We start from the raw sequence: 26,694 nt of genomic DNA on the forward strand, positions 1-26,694 counted from the left end.
AACGTTTGCGTAAGTAGTAGACGTATTAGGGAAGTAACACGTAACATTTTAATTATATTTTGTTAAAATGAACGAAATGACTCGAAAAAAGATTCGTTCATTTTGCTGAACGAGACTCAAAGGTCCGAGTCGGTAAAATGATCGGAACTTCCCATCACTACAAATAAGACGATTCCGACCACGAACATTGTACACCAATTTCTTCAAACCGTTCTTTCAACCGTTCGCGCGTTCGTCGATTTCAAATGTTCTTACGTCACGAGAAAAGTACGCAGTGATTGGTGGATTTAAACGTGGCCCAATCAGCGCTTCTCGTCTCCTCTTACACGTTCGACAACAGTTCAGAACTGATGCCTGAACTGAGGCAGAAGCCATTCTAGTGATGTTCTAGCTTTGTTAACACGTCACATGACAAAATGTTCTTGAAAAATACTTTATTGTAATCTTAGACATCAAAATTATATCCTCATAACATTTTCTTAATGTGGCTGAGAGAATGTTCTTCCTCTATTATTGTGGAACATTGTGCTAATATTTTATTGTGAACATTGTATAATCTGTTTTCTTACCAACATCCTCAAAATGTTCCCGGTAAAGCATGTGAAAAAGTTATAAAGATAAAAAAGAATCGTGTCATCATAGATTGACACCTTTTTGATTGATTTTTGAGTATGTAAATACGTAAAAGATCAAAAATAAATACGTAAACTGAAAAAGCCATAAAAAATGTCCAGGTAATTAGAGCGCGCACCACTTGGGTAATTATTGTGGAAGGGAGAGTTCCACTGACCTGGAGACAGGTTTGTTGTTTGGGCCACCGACTGACCCTTTTTTTAATAAGGTTCCATAAAGAACTGTGCTTTGACAAGTTTATAGGAGCTGGTGTTACAATTTATTTTCAGTTAATATCAGTAAATCTTTTTTAATTATTAATATTTGTATTAATATTATTTTTATATATTGTTTATTCATATTTCCATCCATCTATCTACCTGATTGTATAATATATTGTGGCTTCTATTTAGGTTTTACATAAATAAATAAACAAACAAACAGCATATGTCAATTATGTACATTTACTATTTTATTGACATGGCAAAGTGTAGGAAAAATTACAGGGCTCAAACAACTGCTATTAGCTGAAAACCTTAATAAATATCAGTTGACACTGAACATGATATGGAATTAATGAAGACCAAGTTCAAGTGAAATATCTTCACAATGTCTTTATGTCCATCTTTATGTTTCTCATGGCTGATGATGAGGTTGTAGGATGTGACAGCTTCTGAAATACACAGCTGAGTTTAGAGCTATAATGTGTGCAGTTATTTATGTAAAATAATTAGAAAAAATGGACAGTATGTGAGCCCTTTATAATGTTAAAAGAAAAAGAGATATAAGGTCATGAGATAACTTTAATGTTATTTATGACTGGATGTTTATGCATAAAGTACAAAAAAATCATTGAATCATGGATAATTATGTCAATCAGTCTTGAGCTCCAGAAAACCAGTAATGATGCGGCTTTGACGGTTATAGATTTGGAAAACAAAAAGGCGGGAAAAAAGAACCCTAAACTTTAAAGCAAAGAACCGTCTCAGCATATAAAAGGTTCTTCAGGAGGATACGGTTCTAAAAAGAGCTGTTTCTACGTGTAAAGAACCTTTAAAGAACCATCTTTTTTTTTAGAGTGTAGCTTTGTAAACACAAGAACATTCCAAAACTTTTTATAAAAAACATTACACCACCTCAGTCCTCAATGATGTTCTTATAACGTTTCCCTAATGTGGCTGTGAGAATGTTCATTCTTTGTTATCTTGAAACATTGTGCCAATGTTTTATTGACAATATTGTATAAACTGTTACCTCAACGACATCCGCAAAATATCCTCAAAATGTTGCAGATAAAGTGTTCTAGCTTTGTTAATACATCACATTACAAGAACGTTTTATAAAAAACAATCCATCACCTCCGGCCTCAATGACATCCTTACAGTGCATCTGGAAAGTATTCACAACTTTTTCCACATTTTATATTACAGCCTTGTTCCAAAATGGATTAAATTAATTATTTTCCTCAAAATTCTACAAACATACCCCATAATGACAATGTGAAAGAAGTTTGTTTGAAATCTTTGCAGATTTATTAAAGATAAACAAAGAAGAAAACAAAATCACATGTACATAAGTAACACTGTACAAATGAACAAAATTTAGCTCAGGTGCATCCTGTTTCCACTGATCATCCTTGAGAAGTTTCTACAACTTGATTGGAGTCCGCCTGTGTTAAATTCAGTTGATTGGACATGATTTGGAAAGGCACACACCTGTCTATTGTAGCGAATCAGCTCATGGGGAAATATGAATAATTAACCATAACTAGTTATAATTAACTATTCATATTTTAGATCCACTGTAGATATTTAGCTGACCACTCAGGGTCAACTGTCTTGTCAATTCTAAGACGTTAATTTCCTGGTTAAGGGAAATAACTTTCTTACTGTACAATTCTATAAGCTTGTAACGAGGTCCCACACAAACCAAGCCATGAAACCCATGGAATTGTCTGTAGACCTCTGAGACAGCATTGCTAGAGGGGGCTGCCCGGCCAAACTGAAAGATCGGGGGAGAAGGGCATTAGTCAGGGAGGTGACCAAGAACCCGATGGTCACTCTCACAGAGCTCCAGCGTTTCTCTATGGAGAGATGAGAACCTTCCAGAAGAACAACCATCTCTGCAGCACTCCATCAATCAGGCCTGTATGGTAGAGTGACCAGACAGAAGCCACGCCTCAGCAAAAGGCACCTGAAGGACTCTCAGACCATGAGAAACCAAATTCTCTGGTCTGATGAAACCAAGATTTAACTCTTTTTGGCAAGCGTCATGTCTGGAGGAAACCAGGCACCGCTCATCACCTGCCCAATACCATCCCCACAATAAAGCATGGTGGTGGCAGCATCATGCTGTGGGGATGTTTTTCAGCATCAGGAACTGTTAGACTAGTCGGGATCGAGGGAAAGATGAATGCAGCAATATACAGAGACATCCTTGATGAAAACCTGGACCTCAGACTGGGGCGACGGTTTATCATCCAACAGGACAACGATGCTAAGCACACAGCCAAGATAACAAAGGAGTGGCTACAGGGCAGCTCTGTGAATGTCCTTGAGTGGCCCAGACTTGGCCAAAAATCTAAAATCATTTCAGTTAATTTTTTTTCCTCATTAATGTACACACAGCACACCATATTGACAGAAAAACACAGAATTGTTGACATTTTTGCAGATTTATTAAAAAGAAAAACTGAAATATCACATGGTCCTAAGTATTCAGACCCTTTGCTCAGTATTTAGTAGAAGCACCCTTTTGATCTAATACAGCCATGAGTCTTTTTGGGAAAGATGCAACAAGTTTTTCACACCTGGATTTGGGACGCTAATAATTATTATTATTCATTAAGAAAGTGTGTGTACATGTATACACACACTTATGTTATTCAGTGTTTTCATAAATTCAAAGTATATTTATAAATATAATAAATTATTTTTAATGATTAATGCTAATGTCTGTTTATGAAGTTGTTTCTAATAAAGGTTACTAAAACTTTTTTATGTTGATAAGACACTATATTGTATGTATATATAATACAGTGTATCCATTTTATATACTGTATACATTTTAATGCTGTATTTTTTTAAAGGGGTCATATGATGCGATTTCAAGTTTTCCTTTCTCTTTGGAGTGTTACAAGCTCTTGGTGCATAAAGAAGATCTGTAAAGTTGCAAAGACTAAAGTTTCAAATCCAAAGAGATATTCTTTATAAAAGTTAAGAGTCAGCCACGCCTACCTAAAACGCCTCGTTCTAACACACCCCCACGTGTCTACGTCACTATGTGGAAATATTATTATAATGCCGCCCAAATGTGCACGCAAAGAAAGAAGGCGTGGTTTCAGGAACAGCAGTAGTGTTGAAGCAGCATGTCAGGGAGACGCTGCGTTTCAGTGTGAAAGCAAAAGCACTTTATTTGGCCTTCCGGAAGTAGATGCAATGAGGAATCGTGGGTTAAGATTTATTTACAACAGAACAGCACAACCCAGATGTTCGAATTTGTGCAACACATTTTATGGATGATAGTTTTTTGAACCTAGAAGAATACAAGGCTGGCTGTGCACAAATGGTATTTCTAAAAAAAAAAAAAAGGGTCAATTCCGACTTTGCTATGACAATCTGGCGCTTCTGAATCAGCGACTGTAAGTATGTTTTGTTATTAGTTTAAGTATTTGCTATTGACTGTTCAAATGCGGAGTTATGCACAGCACAGTGTAACGCGTCGTGTATGTGTGTGTGTGTGTGTGTGAGGGGAACAGGGTCACATCACAGGAGAGTGAACTGTCTGTCAGAAATCATAGCACGTCAGCTGTCTTAACCGCGGCTTGTGTACTGCATCATCACTGTGTCTGTCACGCGACTCTGTTGCCCTTTCGGGCTTGAACTGATGGTAAAACTAACCACATTATTAACTGTCTTGATATTTACTTTGAAAGCTGAAGAGATTATGGTCAGGGGCATTACATTTCCGACGCATGCTTGTGGTGTTCTCCTTTTATTGTCACTTTTTACTCAGGAGAAACATTTGAGATTTTTAAGAGACCTTGTTTATTAGCGCACTGAATCTTTGGAGAATTGCCTTCTCAGTGTTCAGAATGCAAATAAACAGAAGGATTTCTGAAGAGGACGTCACTCATAAATATTTGCGCCGCTCTCCCAAGATCAATTATATGCACCTTGATTTACATCCATATTGTCAGGAGACTCGACACTGCTGGTCATCTTATTAAAATCCAGCATTTTAACTAGATGAGCCTACAAGACCTTCACTGTCAGCATCTACAGACTGTCCCGGTAAATTATGATAAATGCACTGTACACCTGACATGTCCAGTTTCATTTGTTAGATTTAAATGAGCATTGATCCTGCGGTACACTGGTGATGTGCTCACCTTCAGCTCAAAATTTACTCGCTCTCTAATTCCATAGAGAGAGAGGCACCTAAATGACTCAAATTCTCTTCATTTTAAGAATAGCATTAGAGAGATATAGCATATGTCATCATAAAGTGACAACCATTATTGGAGTGCGTTTGCTGAAATTCAAATAATGAACTTTGGCTACTGTAGGTATAGGCTTATTATTCCAGACTGACACTGAATAAATTGTATTTGTGAAAGAAGAGCAGAAGACACTATAGCAATTAAGACAGACCCGCAGACGGCCACCAGGCACGTATTCCAGTTATAATAGATTTAGAAAATACCCTCTTCATTCAAATGCATTACAACAATTGAATTTGAAATCCAATTTATATGTGATGACTTTGCACAATGTCATATTTTATCACTTTAGAGTCATTAATCTCCTATTTTGTTAATATAATGAGACACAACATTCAGCTCACTGAGTAATTTTTCTTGACTTTGAGCAGATGCTGCCATTTCATGTCCTTTTAACATCAAAAACTAGTTATTAAACAATGTTCCAGGTATTTATTTATTTTTTTGCCCCCATCTTTCTCCTCAAATGTTAACATCTCTTTTATATGTCAATTGTTTCTCCTAGGCATCAGTGAAATTTATTAACGAGCAGATGTAGATTTTTATTCAAATCTCCTGCTTCTCAGATTGTAATATTGAGAAAATGACCCTAGTAATCTCACATTTGTTTCTTCTTGAGTATCCCAGCATGTCAAACCGTGTTCTGATCTATGCCAGGATGCCTAAGCACGCAATTAAAACCAGAGATCTCTGTGGAAACTTTTATTTTCTTATACAAGTCAAAGATCAAATGATCCAGGCTGCTCCACATTCATTTCATAGCTCTGTACGTTTGCTGTATGACAACTATTGTCTCATTTGAAACACAAAGCTGACACTGAAACGACATGTAGCTGGGCTCTCCTGAGCTTTGAAACACAGCAACAAACTCTCCAGACCATATCACTTTAATAGCATTTCTTCTGCTCAGGTTTGCAACATGACATCCTTGAATAAAATATATAATTGGCAGGTTGAGGCTCTGGACAAATTGATGGATGAACGGATGCACATAACCAAGTTACAAGGCTGGAACCTTTTGAGCTCCTGCGAGAGAAACAAAGCTGTCAGTGAGATTCAGACTTCTTAAAGTCAGTGACAGCCAACCCTGCAATACAGTGAGATCGAAAGAGATCCACCTTTAGACTGTCATAACTTTCACTGACATACTTTTTTTTAAAAGAAACATTTTGAGGCTCAAGGGTGATGATGATGTACTAGACTGATATTTTGCTTCACAGTGTGTTTTGAGTGCATTGATCATCACTGGAGGCAAATATTGGGTACATTTCATATTAGATGCGTAACGGAGGCCGGCGGGTAGGTGCTATGCAGGTAAAAAAAAAAAGTGTGTCTGCCTCCCATGCCGGAGACCCGGGTTCGAGACCCACTTGGAACAAGAACGAGGTGAGGAAGTGAGGACCTGGGAGAGAGGGGTTACGTTGGTGCCGTGACCCAGATGGGAGTGAGGTTTAGGGGGTGAGTGTAACGGGTAGGTGCTGTGCAGGTAAACCTCACTCCCCTGATCTCAAGAGATGCACTAGTGACTGATGCTAGGGGCTGTAGTCTTTAGCCTCCTTGTTAGTGTGTCTGCCTCCCATGCTGGAGACCCGGGTCCGAGATCCACTCGGAACAAGAACGAGGTGTGGCGGTGAGGACCCGGGAGAGCGGGGTTACATTGGTGCCATGACCCAGATGGGAATGAGTTTTTTTTTTTCATTTTTGAGTCTGATTTGGCCCTGACCTTAAAGATGTTGCATGAAAATGGTGAAGAAAAGTGAAGTTAGTTCTGAGGGGAAAAAAATCTTGCAGCATTAATCTAAAGCAACAATATTCAGTTTTAAGTGTAACTGAGGTGTCCAGATACTTTTTGGTGCCACATATTTTTCTTATTAAATATATGACATTATGAAAACTTAAGATTATCCAAAATATTCTTTAAAAAGAGCTCTTACACAATTTTTGCTTCTCCATTTATATTGTTTTATCTGGAAAACCAGAGAAAAATGCTTTATTTGTAGTGAATGTAAATATTTCTACTGGTATGGATGGTTTTCTGTTCAAAAGTTTTGGATCAGTAAGATTATTTTTATTTGAAATAAATTATTTTTATCCAGCAAAGATGCATTACAATGATCAAAAGTGACAGTGAAGGCTTTCTATTCACCAATGAATCCTAAAAAAAATATTAAGCAGCTCAACTGTTTTCAACATTGATTTGAATGTTTCTTGAGCAGCAAATCAGCATATTAGAATGATTTCTCAAGAATCATGTGCCACTGAAGACTGGAGTAATGTTGCTGGAAGTTGCAGGAATAGTTTACATTTTAAAATACATTCAAATAGACAGCAGTTATTTTAAATTGTAATAACGTTTCACTGTAGATTTGACCAACTAAATGCAGCATTTGTGAGCAGAAAATACTAAAAGAAGAGAATGAAATCTGAAAATAATTTCAGACATTCTTAACCCATGATTCAAAATGACTGAAAAGAAAACAAATATTGTCAGTGTTTAATGACTCAAATGCAAAAGGCTGGTCTCTGTTCCTCTGTTGTCTTTTGATCAGTTGAATGTCTGTTTTATTATAGTGAACAACAAACACGATATATACTAGATATATCCTGTTCAGGGAATCCTGCAAGTCTCATAAGACAGGTGTTTCACTGTCAGAAAAATGAAAAGAGATTGTCCTTTGTTTTTTCCAGCAGACGGGCTTCTTCTTTGACTTCTGTATTATGCGTGGCTGGAGGCGTGTTGATCTGATCTGACATCTGTGGGGAAATAAGAGCACAGCCATGTCGTGATAACCAAGAGCCATGTCCAGCGCTATTAGAAGGCTGAAAACTAACCGCTCTGATCAGATTAATATCATCCAGCCAGGCCAGGCGGAAAGGTCAGGGCCTGACCTGTGTGACGGGGCACATGAAGCAATTATGATAAGCTTTTAAATGCCGTTATTTGTGTATTTAATGTGTCAGTTTTAGAGAGGAGAGCCGAGGCGTGCGGGGCGTTTGAAGGCATGTGACATCATAGGAGCTGTGTGAAACTCACAACACAAGTGCAGAAAGCGTCCAGTGGGATGTGAAGTGGATGTGATGTTTCATATGAAGGTACAAGAGTAATGAAATGTGACTCTTTTTGGAATTTGCGGGAATTGAATTTGAATTTAAAATTAAGTATTTTGGCAGTTTATTTGATTTCTATAATTTTACTTTCAGTTTATTTTCTATACATTTTTTACTATATTTTTCCATAAATTAGTAGAAAATTATAGAAATATATATATATATATATAATAAAAAAAAATATATATATAATTTTTATTTGTTTATTTTCCGTAATTCCTTTTTTAATTTTTTTTTTTACTTACTTTCAATAGTATGTCAACAAGTCTTTCTCTTTACTGAAAATCACAACAACAATAACAACAAAATTCTAATAAAAACAATTCATTACTGCCCGGTAAGTTATGTCAACAAAATATTCAGTTCCGTCAACAAATATTTATGTAGTATTAACACTAAATAATTTAATTTAACTTAAATTTGATGAATTTAAGTGTATTGAACATAATCAAATTAAGCTGTGTCAAAATGTGACGCTTTTAGTTCATTTGAACAAACAGCAAACGTTGCTTTATGAAAATGCTTTATGAAAGCTCCTCAGTGCTCCTCCGCAGTGGGCTGGAGTTCTGGTGACTGGAATGAAAGTCTGTTAGAGAAAAGTTTTGGCTTGATGGTTTCAGGACATTATATTGTGTTAGTTTCTTCCTCTTGCTCTCTTCAGCCCTTGACTCCCAATTCTGTATGACCTGTCTGAACACACACATACAGAATGAAAATCAACAGTTTGGTCATGGCCTCTAGCTTTGCCCTGTCACCATTCACTGTTTATACTTTAATGAGATCCTTTAATAATTTGTTTCTCAGTGGTTTTACAGAGACAAACACAGCGATATCACAACAATAGAGATCATTCTCACAAGACTAAGAATGCATGTGAAGTTCTGTGTCCTGATGTCAGTTACCACAAAAGAAAAAAAATTGCAGCTGTTCCTCAGATTTTTATTTATTTATTTTTTACAGTAACCCATATATAAGTTACAATTTAGCATTCCATCACTTGCTCATCAATGGATGCTCTGCAGTGAATGGGTGCCGTCAGAATGAGAGTCCAACCAGCTGATAAAAACATCACAATAATCCACAAGTAATCCACACCACTCCAGTCCATCAGTTAACATCTGGAGAAGACAAAAGCTGCATGTTTGTAAGAAACGAATCCAGCGGTGAGGCATTTTAACCTTGAGTCCATAATGCATAATATCACTTCCTCCAGTGAAAAAGTCCCTGTTGTCCTTTTCATCAAAAATCCATCTACATTTTTGTAAATCGCACTTGGTCTGTGCATATTTCTCTCCAGATTCATACAAGATGACTTTTTCACTGGAGAAAGTGATATTATGGATTATGGACTCATAGTTTAGCCGGAAGCAACAGTTTAAAGTCTTGATGGATTTTTAATAGAAAACAATTGGTATTACTTTAATTAATTATATATGTACTTATAATTTATTGCAAGTTGTAAAACAGTTTGTTTTTCTTTCTTTTATTTATCATCGTCTTAAAAAAACTTTTTGAACTAAAGGCTTCTTAAACATGTGGAATTAGATTTGAAGACCAGGGTTATTTTAGTTAATTAAAACTAAAAGCATAAAAAATGTGTTTGCTGAAATGAAATATTAAAAATAAATACACTCATTATAGCTATTTGCTAAAGCAACATTTCTCTTTTTTATCATTTAGTTGAAAAAGAGAACTTGTATAAATTAGATGTATAAATTTAACTAAAACTGAAACATATATTAATAAAAACTATATAGTCAAATATTAAAAAACAAAAGCTAGTAAAAGCTAACTCCACAAAAACTTGTGGAAAAAAAAAAAAATAAATAAAAACATTTAAACAAAAAAAGATAACTCTGCTTATTCATGAATTTCTTTACAAAATGAAAAATAATTCCGGTTTTACGCAACAGATAAACCTATCTTACGCAACCTAGTATTATAAGATTTTAAAGTTTTGATTTTTGTGTTTTTAATTTTTGTTAACATTTTTGTAATTTTGCTGTGTTGTGCTTTTGTAATTTTATTTTATATTTTGTTTTTAGTTTTTAAACAATATGTCTATAATAATAATAATATAATTATTTAAAAATTACAAATTATTATTTATTTCACGTAACATGGTTTAAGCATTTATGTTTTTGGTTTTAATAGCTATAACAACCCTGATTCATACCTAAAATAAAATGTATTATAAATAATAGTAATAATAATAATACACTGAGTTTTTTCTTCCATTTCTAAGGAAATTAGTTTGAAAAGCTTAGAATTGTAAAAATATTACAAATGCAATTGGGATACTGGAACTAGTCAATTTCACAATAGTTTTCTGGTCTTACACCATATGTTGTGTGTATGATGGGTTATTCATTCCTAAAATAAAATTTGTCTTGAATAATAACATTTGACTTTGGTCAGGATGCTTGGGGAAAAAAAACTTTCTTGCATCATGATATTTCGAGTTTTTCTGAGAAACCGTTCACTTGTATCTTTTATTATGTGATGATATAACTTGCAAAGAAACTGAAAAGTAAGGAAAGCATGAATTATTATATATATATTTTTAAATCACAAACAAATGTTTCTTTTTAATTATTCCAAATGTTGTTGTTTTTTCTTTTCTTTTTTTTACATATAAGGCCATTACAACAGAAATGTATATAGAGAAACTTGATGCATCTGGCCATGTTAAATATGTGCTTTTTTTATTCAAACTGATACAGTGATGTACAAAGAGGCCAGTCATAATTATGAATATAATGGTACTGAGAGATATTTGCACTGAACATTAGCTCTGCTGCTTTTAGGTTTAAATGGAATCAAACCAAAGCCCATGCATTAGCTATGCTGCTTTATTCTGAAGTCCATGATAAATGTAGGGTAAGCTTCCAGCAGTGTTCTGCAATTTCGTCCTGAAATCCAGGTAACAGGCAAACAAATTTAAGATTCACTACAGAATCCCGAAATAAATCAACTGTCAGCTCAATGCCATGACACCCGTTTTAAATTCATAGACACAATGTAAATCTGAATGTAAATTTGGCTGTCGTCAGAGGTTCCACACTTTTTTTATTTATGCAAATGGTTTAAGTAACCTTCCATTTTACAAATTTAAGTGAATTGCATAAGTTGCTCAAGAACTGTTGCTTTTGCTCATTTTAATTAAGAAAGCAGCAAAAATAATTTCTGAATGAATCAAATGCTTGCTTTCTCTCTCAGTAGCTGTTGCATCTGTGCATCATTATACTGCATGTCACCGATTATTAAAATTAGTAAGTGAAAGCATACACTTCAAAACGTGGCAACCTGCAATTGCCAATGTATGGTCCTCACTGCAGAACACAAGATCCAGGGGGCGTGGTTGGATCCAGATCCAACTCCTTCCACCTTACATATACCTAAACCTCCACCCCCTGATCCCTAAACCCACCCATCTCAACCCCGAAGATGTGGATCCAACCACGCCCCCTGGATCTTGTGTTCTGCAGTGAGGGGGTACTGGCTTAAAGAGACATTTTTACTTGATTTAACCCATGATAAATAATGTTTAACAGCTCATTTGGATGTTACCATTTTTTCAGTGTAAGTGTAGACTGGTGTCTAGTTCTTATTATCAGAATTAAATATGGTTATTTAAATGTTTTATTTAAAAATAAAAAATTGTGTATATTTAAATTTAAATATTGTGATGGAACAGCTGAGGGAAACTCCAGTTTCCCTCAGTTTTGTTCCCTCTGTCATTTGAACCAAAAGGAAAAATCAACAAAAATGAAGGATTTGCCTTGAAACATTTTTATTTACACAGAGCCATATACAATTCAGCAAAGATTCAGAAGTAGATTCATATGTGAGAGAAACACGCCTAAAAGGTTTTTTTACTCCTTACTTGAAAATGACACATTGCTTTGAAGCTCCATCAGAAAGACAGTGTTCTTGATGATTGTGTTTGGACGGCACTCAGCAGCATTTGTTCAGAGATGATAAAAGGACTGAACTATACAAAGGGTTCATGGACAGTTTAGTAAACTCTTTCTCTCCACATGGCTTTTTTTTTTCTCCGAAGGTCCGCAAAGTTCATTCAATATTTTTCTTTTCTTTTTCCCCCAGCACGAGAGAAGAAACTCAGACTCATCGAGCGAGTTATAGTCCTGAAGCTCAGCTTTTAGATACACTGCGTATCTATATGGAGAGGTTGGTTGTTTGAGATGTTTGGGATGGTCTGAACAGCAGATGTTTCCATGCAAAAGAATCAACTATTATCTCATAACAACACATTAGCAGTCAGGAGTTTGGACACACCTTCTAATTTCTTATGATAACTATTATCAACATTTTACAATAATGAACCCTTTTCACATTTTCTGTGCTCTCAGCAAAAGATGTCAACATAGTTGGCTCAAACAGTGATGTGACACAGAGTATAGTATTATAAATGTACTAAATTGGATTTAGGATTATAACAATTGTGGAAATGTGCCGTCTGTGAAAAGGGTCCATAAAAAACTGTGAAAGTACAAACTGAGGTATGAAATTATGTACTGAATAACGAACATGTATAATGAACACTTGTTGGTGCTTTTACATCAATATCTGCTTCAATTCACCCATTTAACAAAAGTAGGCCTAAATAAACAAATAAATAATAGTCATGTTTAGTCATTTTTTGTTTCACAATTACAAAATGTAAGAATTTCCTTAAACTTGTATGGGAAAACATATAATAAATAAATAAATACAAAAACTATTAAGTATACTGTAAAATTTGTGTAATTTTCACTCAAACATTAATACTAAATTTCACAAATTATAAAGAAACGCCAGGTAATTAAACGTGACATTTTGCAATTAAAAGACTGAAATTGTGTAAAACATACTCCAATAATCTAAACAGAAGTATGGGAATTATATATTGAGGAATGAACATATAGACACTTGCACATGCTTTTACTTTACTGTCAGCTTCAGTTCACCCATTAAACAAAAATAAATAGGCTAACTACATTTAAACAAACAAGCAAACAAATATTTTAAGGGAAAAAAGCCTTCAGCTGTTTAAGAAATATTTCCTTAAACTTATATGAAAAAAAATTATATCAAGAAAAAAACACGTCTTGAGGGTTTTGAGATCTTGAGAAACCCGAAAAAAATATGTGTCCAGTATTCGACTAGTATCATTCATGTTTTATACGCATCAATGCAATGCTATTTCATATCAGCAATGTCTGATATTTGCAAGTCCACGTTGCAGAGGTATACAAAGATGCATTCGAAAGTTCAAACGAGTCTCAGTGACTTTTTTCCTCGTTGGTAACATCACATCCCGATCTCCATCTGCACCACGGACACTCCAGGCGGAGCCTCCGCCACCTTCTTCCCCCGGTACACCAGCTTGGCCAGGTTCCGGATGGACGGAGTGGCTCTAAACAGCAGTTTCTTGAGGCCGGTCCGGTACTCCTGGCGGATCAGACAGTATAGCACCGGGTTCAGGCAGCTGTTGGTGTGCGCCAGGCACACAGTGATGGGGAACGCGTAGGCCTGCGCGTTGTAAAACGCGTTACTGAATGGCACCAGGTCAAATTTGATGAGCACCCCCCAAAGGGTCAGTGCTTGGTTGGGCAGCCAGCACAGAAAGAACGATAGAACCACGATGGTGACCGATCTGGTGACTTTGGAACGGCGCTTGTGCCGCCCTCTCTCGCTGTCCGAGCCGGGAATTCCACTGACGCGCCGCCGCAGAACGAAGCGCAGCAGGAGGAGGTAACAAACGCAGATGATGACCAGCGGAATCACAAAGCCCAGAAGTACCTTCTGGGTTTGATAGAGACCCAGAAGCAGCTGCGGGTCCCAGTTACCGGAATCCGAGAAGCGGACGAGGCACAGCTCGTCGTCGGACACCTGCGCCGTGGTGGAGTAAACCGCGTGAGGAATGGTGGCCACCACGGACACGATCCAGATTCCCAAACTGGCCCACTTGACCTCAGCCGAGGCCGTTTTGGGACTTTGCATCCGCAGGGATGAGGACAGGGAGCAGTAGCGCGCAACGCTCATGGCTGTCAAGAAGAACACGCTCGCGTACATGTTCATGGTGGTGACCGAGCTGATAATCTTGCACATCACCTTTCCAAACGGCCATCTGAAATCCAAAACGGTGTCCACTGCCCAGAACGGAAGAGTCAGGACGAACTGCAGGTCCGTCACGGCTAAACTCATGACGAAGCAGTTGATGGACGACTGCTTGAGTCTGTGGCTCGACTGGAGCAGGTAAAGCGCCAGCAGGTTCCCGACGAGCCCCAGCGCGCACACGATCAGGTAGACGAGCGCAATCACGACGCGCATGGCCACGCTCGAGCTGTCGCCGTAGAGCTCCGGCGCGTACTCTTTAGAGAGCAGCTGCAGCCAGCAGTGGAGCGACAGGTTGTGGAGAGCGGTCCGGTTCGACAGCGCATCGCCCTCGTCCAGTGCCGGACCGCACGCCGCTAAACTCGGTGCCAACGCGCTGCTGTTCACCTGCATGGCACGGCTTTACGCACCCATACAATTTCAATCAGATTCTATGTGCTACACAAATGTTTTCCTAAAAGTCATCCTACATGTGCAGCATGCGATCCTTATGCGCGTAAACTATTTATTCCCAGATTCAAATACGGTTGCTGCGTGAATCTGTGCCACTCCTCTCTCCTCTGACTCTCCGCACCTGAATGAGCTCGTGGAGCATCACCGGGCTTTATATAGGAGAGACTACTGCTGTCACATGGTGAAGTTTTCACTTGCCATTGAAAAAATATCTTAAATGTAGCTTATTTTTACTTAACCTGGAAAAAGCTAATAGACATTTGGATAAAAACACCTGCTAAATGTATAAATGTAGCCTAGGCTACATTCCACAAAACTGAAATTCCACAAATACATAGGCCTACTCTATAAATGTGTAGTGTATTTATAAACAACACCTCTATGAACTGGTTTTATTTAAAAAAAATAATAATAATTTATATATATATATATATATGCAGAGAAAAAAATTATTCTCTCATGCATGTGATTGTCATTAAATTATCACATACTGATTATAATTATTATTATAATTATATTGTTTCTTTAATGCTACACTGTTATATTACTTTTGTCCCTCTAGCGGTTGAAGCAATTACAACTAACCTGCGGAGGAACATTGTTTTGGTCATTACGTGAGTTGTGCTTCGTCTCCGCTATTCTGCGAGGATGAATCTAATGGCTCGAGGTGGATGATCGCATTCAGTATGGATGTCATTAACGACATCAAAACTCTCCAGAGAAAGACGGATATCTGGAAAATATGCCTTATGAGCAGGTAAGCAGTTGATATACCTTTTTTGCTTTGACTTGTTGAAATCAATTGTTTTAAAATTACGTTACAAAAGTTTGGTAACACCATATGGTTGCTATTAATGTCAGATAACCCTGGAAACAATAATTGTCAAAGCTATTTATAGTCAAATAGACCAAAATTTTAACTGGATTAGGAACTGGCATTGTTACCAACATAAAAGTTGTTTTGCGAATCTCCTCAATGCATAGCAAATGCTCTGCATTTTATTTACGGATATATCGTAAACAGGAACGATGAAAGTATGTTGTTTCTTTAAATGCTGTCTTACATATTAAAGGGGTCATATGATGCTTTTTTAAAGATCATTATTTTGTGTATTTGGTGTAACAGAATATGCTGACATGCTTTAATGTTCAAAACACACATTATTTTTCAAATACTGTACATTATTGTAGGTCCTCTATGCCCCGCCTCTCTCAAATGCTTCGTTTTCTACAAAGTCCCTCCTTCCGACAAGCGCAGCCTGCTCTGATTGGCCAGCTGACCCAGTGCATTGTGATTGGGCGAACACAGCAAGCACTCGTCGGAAATGTAACGCCCCTTACCATAATCGCGAGCTTCATCTTTCAAAATAAATGTAAAGACAGTAAATAATGTCATTAGTTTTACCATCAGTTCAAGCCCGAAAGGGGAACAGAGTCACGTGACAGACACAGTAATGAAGCTAGTATGTGTGCAGTACACAAGACTGCTGACACCACTGTGATCTGTTTCTCTCTCTCTCTCACGCGCGCGCGCGCGCACACACACACACACACACACACACACACACAATGCGCAAAACTCCGCATTTGAACAGTCAATAGCAAATACTTAAACTAATAACAAAACAGTAGCTGATTCAGAAGCGCCAGATTGTCATAGCAAAGTCAGAATTACCTCCTCTCCTAGGTTCACAAAACGGTCGTCCATAAAATGCATTGCTGTTCTGTTGTAAGTAATCTTAAAGATTCCTAAATAAATCTACTTTCGGAAGGCCAAATAAAGTGCTTTTGCTTTCGCCTAGAAACACACAGCGTCTCCCTGACATGCTGCTTCAACACTAACTGCGGTTACTGAAACCACGCCTTCTTTCTTTGTGTGCACATTTGCTAATATTTCCACATAGTGAGGTAGATATGTGGGGGCGTGTTAGAACGAGCCGTTTTAGGGGGGCGTGGCAGAGTCTTAACTTTGATAAAGAATATCTCTTTGGTTTTGAGACTTTAGTCTTTGCAACTTCAGGGATCTTATCTATGCACAATCAGCTTGTAACACTCCAAAGAGAAAGGAAAACTTGAAATCGCATCATATGACCCCTTTAAGATTGCTCTTCTTTCTTGCTTATGTGGACTTACGAGCCCGCAGCCATATCACCCTGTAGCCCAAGACTGGTTGTCCACTGAAGCTAAGCAGGGCTGAGCCTGGTCAGTACTTGGATGCATGGAGACCTCCTGGGAAAACTAGGTTGCTGCTGGAAGAGGTGCTAGTGAGGCCAGCAGGGGATGCTCACCCTGTGGTCTGTGTGGGTCCTAACACCCCAGTATAGTGACGGGGACACTATACTGTCAACAAGCACCGTCCTTCGGATGAGACGTTAAACCAAGGTACTGACACTCTGTGGTCATTAAAAATCCCAGGATGTCTTTCGAAAAGAGTAGAGGTGTGACCTTGGCATCCTGGCTGAATTTGCCCATTGGCCTCTGATCATCATGGCCTCCTAACAATCCCCATATCTACTGATTGGCTTCATCACTCTGTCTCCTCTCCACCAATATGACACTCTATTTACGTTGTTAATTTAGATATTTTTATACAATTGTGATATCACAGTTTCCCCCACCAAAACAATGATGCTGTCATGAATGGGCTTATTTTTAATTGCTGTGAAGATAAATTGATTAATTGCTGTGAAGATAAATTGATTATCTTTTAAGATAATATTCTTAAGACAACAAGTTTATTAGAGAAAAGAATGCAAATTAAAAAGTGCCTGAAATATTTCTGTTAGTGAAGCAGAAGAAAAAGTTTTAAATCTTAACTGTAATAAAAGCAAACTAATACGTATGATTTCCATCTTTAGCTAACTTGAACTTTAAAACATTCTATTCCTCTGAGAAGTTTTTTTTTTGCTGGCCATCAGCATTTGCATGTAAAAATGGGTCAGTATTTAGACTTCACAGGGCGTTAAAGAGAGAGATCAGAGCAGGCACTGATTCTCGCACACATTCAGCTGTTCTTTCTGTTCTCCTGCTCAACTCGGCTCTTTGAGGAAGGGTCTATAATCCAGAACACGCTACTCGCCCTGGGCTCTGAGAGACAGTGATTGATCATAGTAGAGTTAGAGGGTCAGTCGACTTTTCCTCAAGACGAGTGATGTGTTAATTGAGTTCATTCCAGGACAACTGGCTTCCACTGTACAGATTCTGAGATATTTAGTCGAGGATTATCTTCTCGAACATTTGGTCCAGATAAACACTACTGATGTGCGTAGACAACTAGTCAAAATATATTGAGGAATGTGAACAGGATCCTAATAAATTATCACTTTCAAAAGGATCCTAATGGGATCAAACAAGAATCCTCTAAGTATCAAATTGGAACTGGATAATTAATACTTTTAAAAGTTATTAATCAGTGGGCATTTTTATAATTCCAAAATATGAAAACTTATAATTTATAATATATATTATTGTATTATTATAAAATGTTGAAGGAGAAACATGTGGCGCACAAATGAGCCAAAACCTCCAAGATTTAGATTAGTTTGTTTTTTCATAGCATTGCATCACTTGCTCACCAATGGATGCTCTGCAGTGAATGGGTGCCGTCAGAATGAGAGTCCAAACAGCTGATAAAAACATCACAATAATCCACAAGTAATCCACACACTTTTGTGAAGTGAAATGATGGGCGTTTGTAAAAAACAAATCCATCATTAAAAGTTTTCCTTTTTAATTAATTTATTTTTACTTCAAACTGTCACTAATACTACTCCATAATGTTGCTTTCTTCAGTAAAAAAAAAAAAAGTAATCTTGCCTGAATCAGGAGAGAAATTTGCCCAGATCTAACACGTTTACATGTGAAAACTGTCCAAAAACAGTATTTTGACTTGGATTTTGTTGTGAGAGGACAACGGGGGTGGACTTTTTCACTGGATTATGAACTTGTATTTTGGCTGAAAGTGTACTAGACCTATATTTGCATTTGAGTTTTAAATTCCTGAAAGACTTGTGCATGATTTTAAACTAGGAGCTGTTATTTGGAGAGACTGTGCGTTTGGTTATTTGTGTCTGATATGAAATGAGATTGCATACTTCTACCGATGAAAAGATGAATTAATAACTTCTAAAGATGGAAACCTTTGTATTATAACTTTTTACTAAATAAACAGACCTCTAAAACTTTTGCTATATATATATATAAAAAAAATATATATATATATACATACAGTGGGTACGGAAAGTATTCAGACCCCCTTAAATCTTTCACTCTTTGTTATATTGCAGCCATTTGCTAAAATCATTTAAGTTAATTTTTTTCCCTCATTAATGTACACACAGCACCCCTAAATGTATCAATCATAAGCTTTTCAAATTAATCTCAAAGAAACTTCCCACGCAACACCCACACAAGTGACACCTGAGGTCATTTATTTACAACTGGACATGTCATTCAAGTCAGAGTATTATCTAAAAATACAAAGCAATAGGAAATAAATACATTCAGTTGAATTCGTTCAAGGTTTTACCATAATGTTGTATAATTTTGTAATTTTTGTAATTGTATAATCTTGGAAAATACAGTTTCACATACTAATTTTTTGTTTACCAATTTATCAGTAATATTCTAAAGACTCAATGCTTCAATCATGCAGTTTGTAATGTAAAAATATACCCATTAAGAAATAGAACAAAAACCCAAAGGAGGGCTGTGCAGTGAGAAAACCAAGCTGCTCATTCTGTCCAAAGTTGTGCTGTATTTCCTGGAGCCGCACACAGCAGACCGTGTGCCAGCGGTGGCCTGTGGTGCAGTTTTGATGCAAAAGCGAGTGAAACAGGTAATTGTTATTCCTCGCCACACCTCCTTATCCTCTAAAGCACACCGACATCAGTAACTGCACCTAAGACTCTGGTGCATGTTGGAGCAGAAGGTGCTTTTTAACGAATGGAAAGCTGCACGTGCCCTTGACCACTCATGATGCGCTGATGAACGCTGAGGTCTCGAGATGTGCAATACTCCACGGGTCCAATTATACACATATTTGATGGTCAGGCAACAGCTGCCTGGAGGTTCATGGAGGTGGAGCGAGAGAGTGCAAACTACCACACTCACTGCAGAAGAAAATTGCAAACAAAAACTATAAATATTAAGGTAAAGTATTGCTGGTTATGAACTCACATTAACGAATGCCTGGATTTAATGCCCAGTTATAGGTTGGCACATTGCGCTCGTGCGGCTGCTTGATTCTGCACAAATGAGATGAGCGCTGCGCATCAATCCGAGTTGATCAAGCAGTCGAAGCGAAGCTGATCTTGGCACGGCGATCCGTACACCTCTTGGCAGGAGTGTCTGCTTTTGATGTGATGTGCCGTGTTAGGCCAATTCCCACCGATTAATCTCTTCCCCAAGAGCAGCGTTTAAAACACAGGTCAACATTTGACTTTGGTGCAAATTTGTGGATGCACATGCTTACTCACTGATGCATATTAAACAGAAAACACTTCCTCAGGCTAGTGGAACTGAATCTGATTGGCTAGTTTTACACAATTGAAACACTTAATCCACTTGGAAACAAAGTCATGAAATAGCTAACGTTTGCCAGGTTAGTTGCAACAAATCTTTGTATGAGTTTTTTAAACTTACTGTGAGCATCTGTGAAATATGTACATTTTCTTTACACATTTTAAACTCTTTTTAGTGTTTTCTGTATATCTTTTGAATAGGCTGCTGCATCATTATTTGAATTATCTATTTTCCCACTCAAGTCCGTTATTGTGATATATTGTGTTCAGACAAATCCACAACATTTTACACTATTTTATGTGTTTTCTGTACAACTTTTTGCATAGGCTGCTGCACCATAATGCAAATGATTTATTTTTCCATTTCAGTCTGTTATTGTGGTATAATCTCTTCAGACAAACCTGCAATATTTTACACTATTTGTAATATATGCATCATTATTTGCATTATTTATCTTTCCATTCCTGTCTATTATTGCAGTATAATCTATTAAGATGAACCCACAACTCAATGCCACATACAAGCAAAGCAAACCGTGGGTGGTTGGTCACTTCCTGTCGTGAGTGGATTTTTGGCCGGAATGAGCTGCTATGCCATAGTCAAATGTTTACAAATGTTGATGCAATGAATGCTTGAGGATGAAATAGTCACTAGATTTGCCAAAGTTAGCCAGCATGAAATCTTTGTTTTGCTTTTAATGTTATTCACAAGTAAACTTAAGTGTCTAAAGTATATATTTTTGCAACGGTTTTAAACTATTTGTGTGTGCGTGTGTTTTCTGGACAAATTTTTGCGTGCTGCTGCATCATTATTTGCAATTATTTTTCAATTCCAGTCTGTTATGGATGTATAATCTATTCAGATAAACCCGCAACTACATGCCAAGTAAAGGCAAAACAAACGTCTGTGTGTCAATCAGACGGTAACTTCCTGTCTGTGGGCGGTTTTTGTCCGGAATGAGCTGCTATGCCGTAGTCAAAGGTTTACAAATGTTGATGCAATGAATGCAATGAGTATGAAATAGTCACTAGATTTGTCTGGTTTGTTGCATGAAATCTTTGTACGACACTCTGAGTTTTAAAATACGTTATTCGTAAGTAAAGCATCTGTGAAATATGTACTTTTTCCACAACATGTTCCATTATATTTTGTGTTTTTTGTAAGTTTTTGCATGCTCTAGGCTGCTTCATCATCATTTGCATTATTTATTTTTCCATTCCAGTCTAATATGGTCTATTATTTAATTTGTTAAACCTGACAAACCCACAATTCAATGAAGGTAAAATCTAAACAAACAGAGGTCGGTTGCTTTGCATGTCAGTCAGACGGTAACTTCCTGTCTGTGGCCAGAATCAGTTGTGATGCCTTGGTCAAACGGCTGGTATAATGTCTGCCAATCCGTTACATCACTTCCTGTCTTTCTCATGATGCATTATCCACCTCAGTGTGGCAGCGTGGCCCGTGATGGGGTCGCCGTGGTGATGCTCATGGTCTCTGTAGCTGTGGTTGTGATGTAGAGGGTCCATGTCAGCGTACTCAGGCCTGAGCCGAAGCTTGCTGTGAGGGGACGAGGACACGTCCACATCCCTGTTGACTGAGTTGCCTGGCTGGATGCTGTAGACCTCCATCACTGAGCGCAGTGACCTGGACTGAACTGCAGGAGAGAGGGAAGAGTAAAACAGACTTCAGCCTCGGCACAGTGAGTCACTGCTGCATATTCAGTGTGTTCTGTCTCCGGGCTCCGGCACTTTTTAGAGTCAAACATTCACATGCCGTGTCATCGGTCAAGTTTGTATTTGTATGTGCATAGTATTAAACACTTGCAGAAGAGCAGCTCCATCATACATAAAACATTCTAGCTTTAAGAAAAGGAACAGTGTGAACCATTATAAATGACTGGCTGTGTTCTTTTAGGTTTTTTTGTGTCATCATTTATTCAGCCTTCAGGGTCAGAACAACATGAGGGTGAGTAAAGATTTTCGGGTGAAAGTTCTTCAATTGTACTTTCTAGGTTCTAGGAATAATGATCTTATCAAGACCTGTTTTTTGGCTGTAATGTGTTCTTGATGGAATGATAGGTTCTTCAGATCAGAGTTTTGAATTCTGGGTTTTAATGTCTTGCATGACATGGGCCCCCAAATATGATGAACCTCTTGCTAAAATATGAAGGCAGCTATATATATATATATATATATATATATATACACACACTCTAAAAAATGCTGGTTTAAATATAACCCAGCACTGGGTTGAAAAGGGACAAACCCAGCTATTGGGTTGTTTTGAATCAAAACAACCCAACCGCTGGGTCAAAACAACCCAACCCAACCCAAACAACGAGATGTAAACATCCTTTATGTGCGAACACGTACCAATTAAGTATTCTTGATCTTGACATCTGCATGTGCTTTGATATTATTACAGGATGGAATTATGGGAGACAGGTATGTAATCAAATATTGGAAAGTTGTTACATCATTGTGATCATCAGGTGGGCTCCCTCTTTCATTGATGTTTTGTTGATGAGCCCAAGACATCTCCAGAGGGGGCTCATCAACGATTATATATATATATATATATATATATTACTCTACAGTAGGTATGTTTTACTTAATTATTATGTATACCATTTAGAAGTTTGGGTTTGGTGAGATTTTTTTTAATGTTTTTGAAACATCTTGTTCTCTATTTCTCACCAAGGCTGAATTTGTTTGACCAAAACTGCAGTAAAAATTAAAAAATATTTGTAAAATTTAATATAACTGTGTTCTATTTAAATATATTTTAAATGTAATTTATTCCTGTGATCAAAGCTGTATTTTCAGCATCATTACTCCAGTCTTCAGTGTCACATGATCCTTCAGAAATCATTCTAATATACTGATTTGCTGCTCAATAAACATTTCTGATTATTATATATTTCAGGGTGAATAGAAAGTTTAAAAGAACTGCATTTATTTAAATAGAAATCTTTTGTTACATTATAAATGCCTCTACTGTCACTTTTGATCAATTTAATGCATCTTTGCTTTAAATCAAATTTTTTATTTCTTTAAAAACTCTAAACTCTAAAAAAAAGAACAGTAGTGTACATTAGTAAATTATAATTATTGTTTCCTCTGGTATATTTTTCATTCACTTTCAGTGCGTTTGCATTTCTTTCAGAGGAGTACGTGAAGAGCAAAGCTCAAAACATTTGGAAGAAATATCTTAAAAGATCCTTTAATAAAATATTAATTTAATAAAGCATTTTTATTTAATTTTGTAAAGAAACATTTATATATTAAATCACTATATTATTTAATTACTAACTCTTTACATATATATATATATATATATATATATTACAAAAATAAATATAATGCAATAATATACAAAAATTATATTAAATATAAATTTTAATATAATTAATATATTATATTTAAATTAAATATAAAGTTTATTTTTAAATACAATTATTTTAGATATAATTATTTTAAATTAAATCTTTATATTTAAATTAAATATTAATTATATATAATAATACAATGTATTACATTTATATTATTTATATTTTCAAAATTAATATTAATAATAATCATATGTTTTATTAAATTATCTGGAAATGTTTTACTTTGTATTAATCTGAATTTATCATTCTTTTATAAAACTGAAGAGATTTTTTTTTCCATTCAATTTAAATGTATTTGTATAGTTCAAAGTAAAAAAAAAAAATTCTAAAGCAGTTAATTTCCAGTCATTGTGTAAAATGTGTAAAAAATAAAATGAATAAATAAAAATAATAATTTTGGTCACATTTTCCAGTGACCCATTTAAACCTTTTTTAAGACATTGTTAAGCTCTTTATGGAAGGTGGCAATGAGATCAATCACTGATGTAATCAGTTGTAATAAAGAAGAAGAAAAGAGTGACTTAATTAAGTAATGCTGACGACACCACTGAAATCTCTCTCTTCTCTGGCTTATGTGTCACCGACCATTTACTTTCCTCCTTTTGCTACCTCTTCTGGAAATGTTCAGTGTTCATGTTTGAAGCTTGACTTTGATTGTGCTTCAGTTGTAAAAATGCCTGGAGCGGATTCCTTCAAAGCATAGAGCTTCCTTTCTTCCTTCCTTCCTTAATTTCTTTCCCTTTCTTAGGCTCCTCCTCCTGCGCTGTCATCTTACCAGGATGCAGGTTCCCGTCTGAGCCGGTTTACTGGAGCCATTCATCACCAGAGACTGCAGCCAGCGTAACTGCTCCATCAGAGACCTGGCAGATAGATGGAGAGAGTGCTTGCCACGTTAGAGGAAGCGGTAATGGAACTTCCATTTGATGTGAACTTTGGAGTAAAGTGCCGAGTTGTGCTTTAAAAAGAAATCGCTTCATCTAAGGACAAATATGCAGGGAGTGGAAGGATTTCACAATGCTGCAGAGTGTTTTGAAAATGTCAGGATGTTAAAATAAGTTTTGAAGTCGAGTCCATCAAGACAGATGCTTCTGCTAATCAATATATTCAAATACTCTCAATTTGAAGCCAGTCCTAAAAGGATCAAGCAAGAATCCTCAAATAAGATTCTACTGAAATTCTGAATAAATTCTGATTGATAAATAAATATATATATATAAACATAAATAAATAAATTGTAATAAAAAACTCTCTTATGCAATATCTTTATTTTATTGTTAGAAAATTCTTGTTTAATTAAATGTGGATTTATATAAAATTATGATGAGTTTTTTTTTTAAAAGGGACTGAACACATTTTCCATTTTGAATACGGAGTAAAATTCAGATGTATTACTAGTTAGTGAAGCAAGGTATCATGGTCACGTTTAAAGCTACACTATGCAACGGTTGAATGTGGAGGAACAATTGTTTTGGTCATTACGTCAGTTGTGCTGTGGCTCTGCTATTCTGCGCGGATGAGTCTGATGGTTTGAGGCGTATGATCGCGTACATATAATATAACTTTGTAAGACTATTTATAGGCAACTAAACCAATGCATTAACTTATAGAGATTAGCATTGTTACCAACATAAACGTTAGTTTGTGAACCTAGTCCATACAACAAATGATGGTTGGCAAATGCAAATCTTGATTCGTGTTTTATTACAAGTGTCGATTTCCCTTTTTTTTCTTTCAAACAGTTTTCAATTCAAATTTTAGTTGTGGCTTCAAGCTTCTCCCCCTGCATATAGTTGTAGTTGGACCTTCTTTCCTTTATTTATGGATATGACATAAACACTCATGGACGAATGATGAAAGTACAGTTTCCCATTAAATATGTCCCGACAACTGTTAAATATGAATAATTATTATAGGCTTATCATAGTGATTTGGGGTAAGGCAAAAACACGGTTTGGGAGATGGTTTTATGATTTATGAAGTTGTATTAATTTAAAAAATAAATAAAATTGGTGTAGCTTAGAAAAAACTAAAAAACTAAAAGAGCCATAAGCCATGATGTAAATTGTTATGCAAATCTTCCCACATAGTGACGTAGACATGTGGGGGCGTGTTAGAACGAGCCGTTTTAGGTAGGCGTGGTTGACTCTTAACTTTTATAAAGAATATCTCTTTGGATTTGAGACTTTAGTCTTTGCAACTTTACAGATCTTCGTTATGCACCAAGAGCTTGTAACACTTCAAAGAGAAAGGAAAAATTGATATCACATCATATGACCGCTTTAATGCATAGAAAATCATGGTTTATTGCTCTATTTTAGGCTTTGTTTTCACTAAAATTCTCCTTTAAATTTAATAGCTGATTTTATAGCATGTTAAATAGACTATAAAATAACCAGTAAAAGATTGAAAGAAGAGACGTTTCGTAAATGAATCTCATAATGGAATGTGATTTGATGAGGGTCAGGTTTATAGCACAGTTAAAAAGCTAGTTTACATCAGCAGGTTATAAACCTACATATTTGACAATAGTGGATCTCAACTGGTGTGTCACATTGTAACTGTCCATGGTTTGTTTCTTGAAAGATTTATTTATTTTATATTCATAAACGCATATTATTTGAGCTCATTTATTCTATGCATAAAAAGTTATTAAAATGTTAATATGAGATAATATATATGATATAAAAATGTGATAAAGATGATCTCACACACAGCAGGGGAAAGCAATATTAAATGCAAATGATAATATGCAACTAACTATATAATCTTGCATAGTTCTAATACCAAAATAAATTGCTTTATAAAGGGAGGAGAAGAAGCTTCCTATATTTTTTGTTCCCCAAAATTAGGCAGATGCCAGAAAGATTGTGCGACATGACCTCATCCCTGAAAACTGCAAGGGGGGGGGGGGGGTTTTTACTTTATTTTTAAGGACATTTTAGTTTTCTTTTTTTCATTAAGCAGTTTCAGTACTGGGTTGGTCAAC

At 36.3% G+C, this 26,694-nt stretch overlaps 2 protein-coding genes across 3 annotated transcripts in view; both read right to left on the minus strand.

Moving 5' to 3' along the window:
* Window positions 1-13,042: 13,042 nt before the first annotated feature.
* Window positions 13,043-14,989, minus strand: LOC107558276 (relaxin-3 receptor 1-like). The gene has a single exon (XM_016241907.1). The coding sequence runs from the start codon at window positions 14,732-14,734 to the stop codon at window positions 13,535-13,537; it is 1,200 nt and encodes a 399-aa protein (XP_016097393.1). The 5' UTR covers window positions 14,735-14,989; the 3' UTR covers window positions 13,043-13,534.
* Window positions 14,990-24,258: 9,269 nt separating this feature from the next.
* The window catches only part of LOC107558280 (cyclic AMP-responsive element-binding protein 3-like protein 3-A), a 29,854-nt gene continuing 27,418 nt past the window's right edge, over window positions 24,259-26,694 (minus strand). The window contains exon 7 of one of the 2 annotated variants that reach the window (XM_016241913.1): window positions 24,259-24,568. In XM_016241913.1, the coding sequence (XP_016097399.1) occupies window positions 24,475-24,568 (94 nt within the window). In that variant the 3' untranslated portion in view covers window positions 24,259-24,474. The remainder of the gene's footprint in view (window positions 24,569-26,694) is intronic. The other variant, XM_016241912.1, reaches the window with a different exon arrangement.

Source organism: Sinocyclocheilus grahami, unplaced genomic scaffold, assembly GCF_001515645.1.
Source record: "Sinocyclocheilus grahami isolate Dianchi unplaced genomic scaffold, SAMN03320097.WGS_v1.1 scaffold639.1, whole genome shotgun sequence".
NCBI classification, from domain to species: Eukaryota; Metazoa; Chordata; class Actinopteri; order Cypriniformes; family Cyprinidae; genus Sinocyclocheilus; species Sinocyclocheilus grahami.

Excerpts from the sequence above, each read along its gene's own strand:
- LOC107558276 (XM_016241907.1), bottom strand. The coding sequence starts at position 14,734 with ATGCAGGTGAACAGCAGCGCGTTGGCACCGAGTTTAGCGGCGTGCGGT.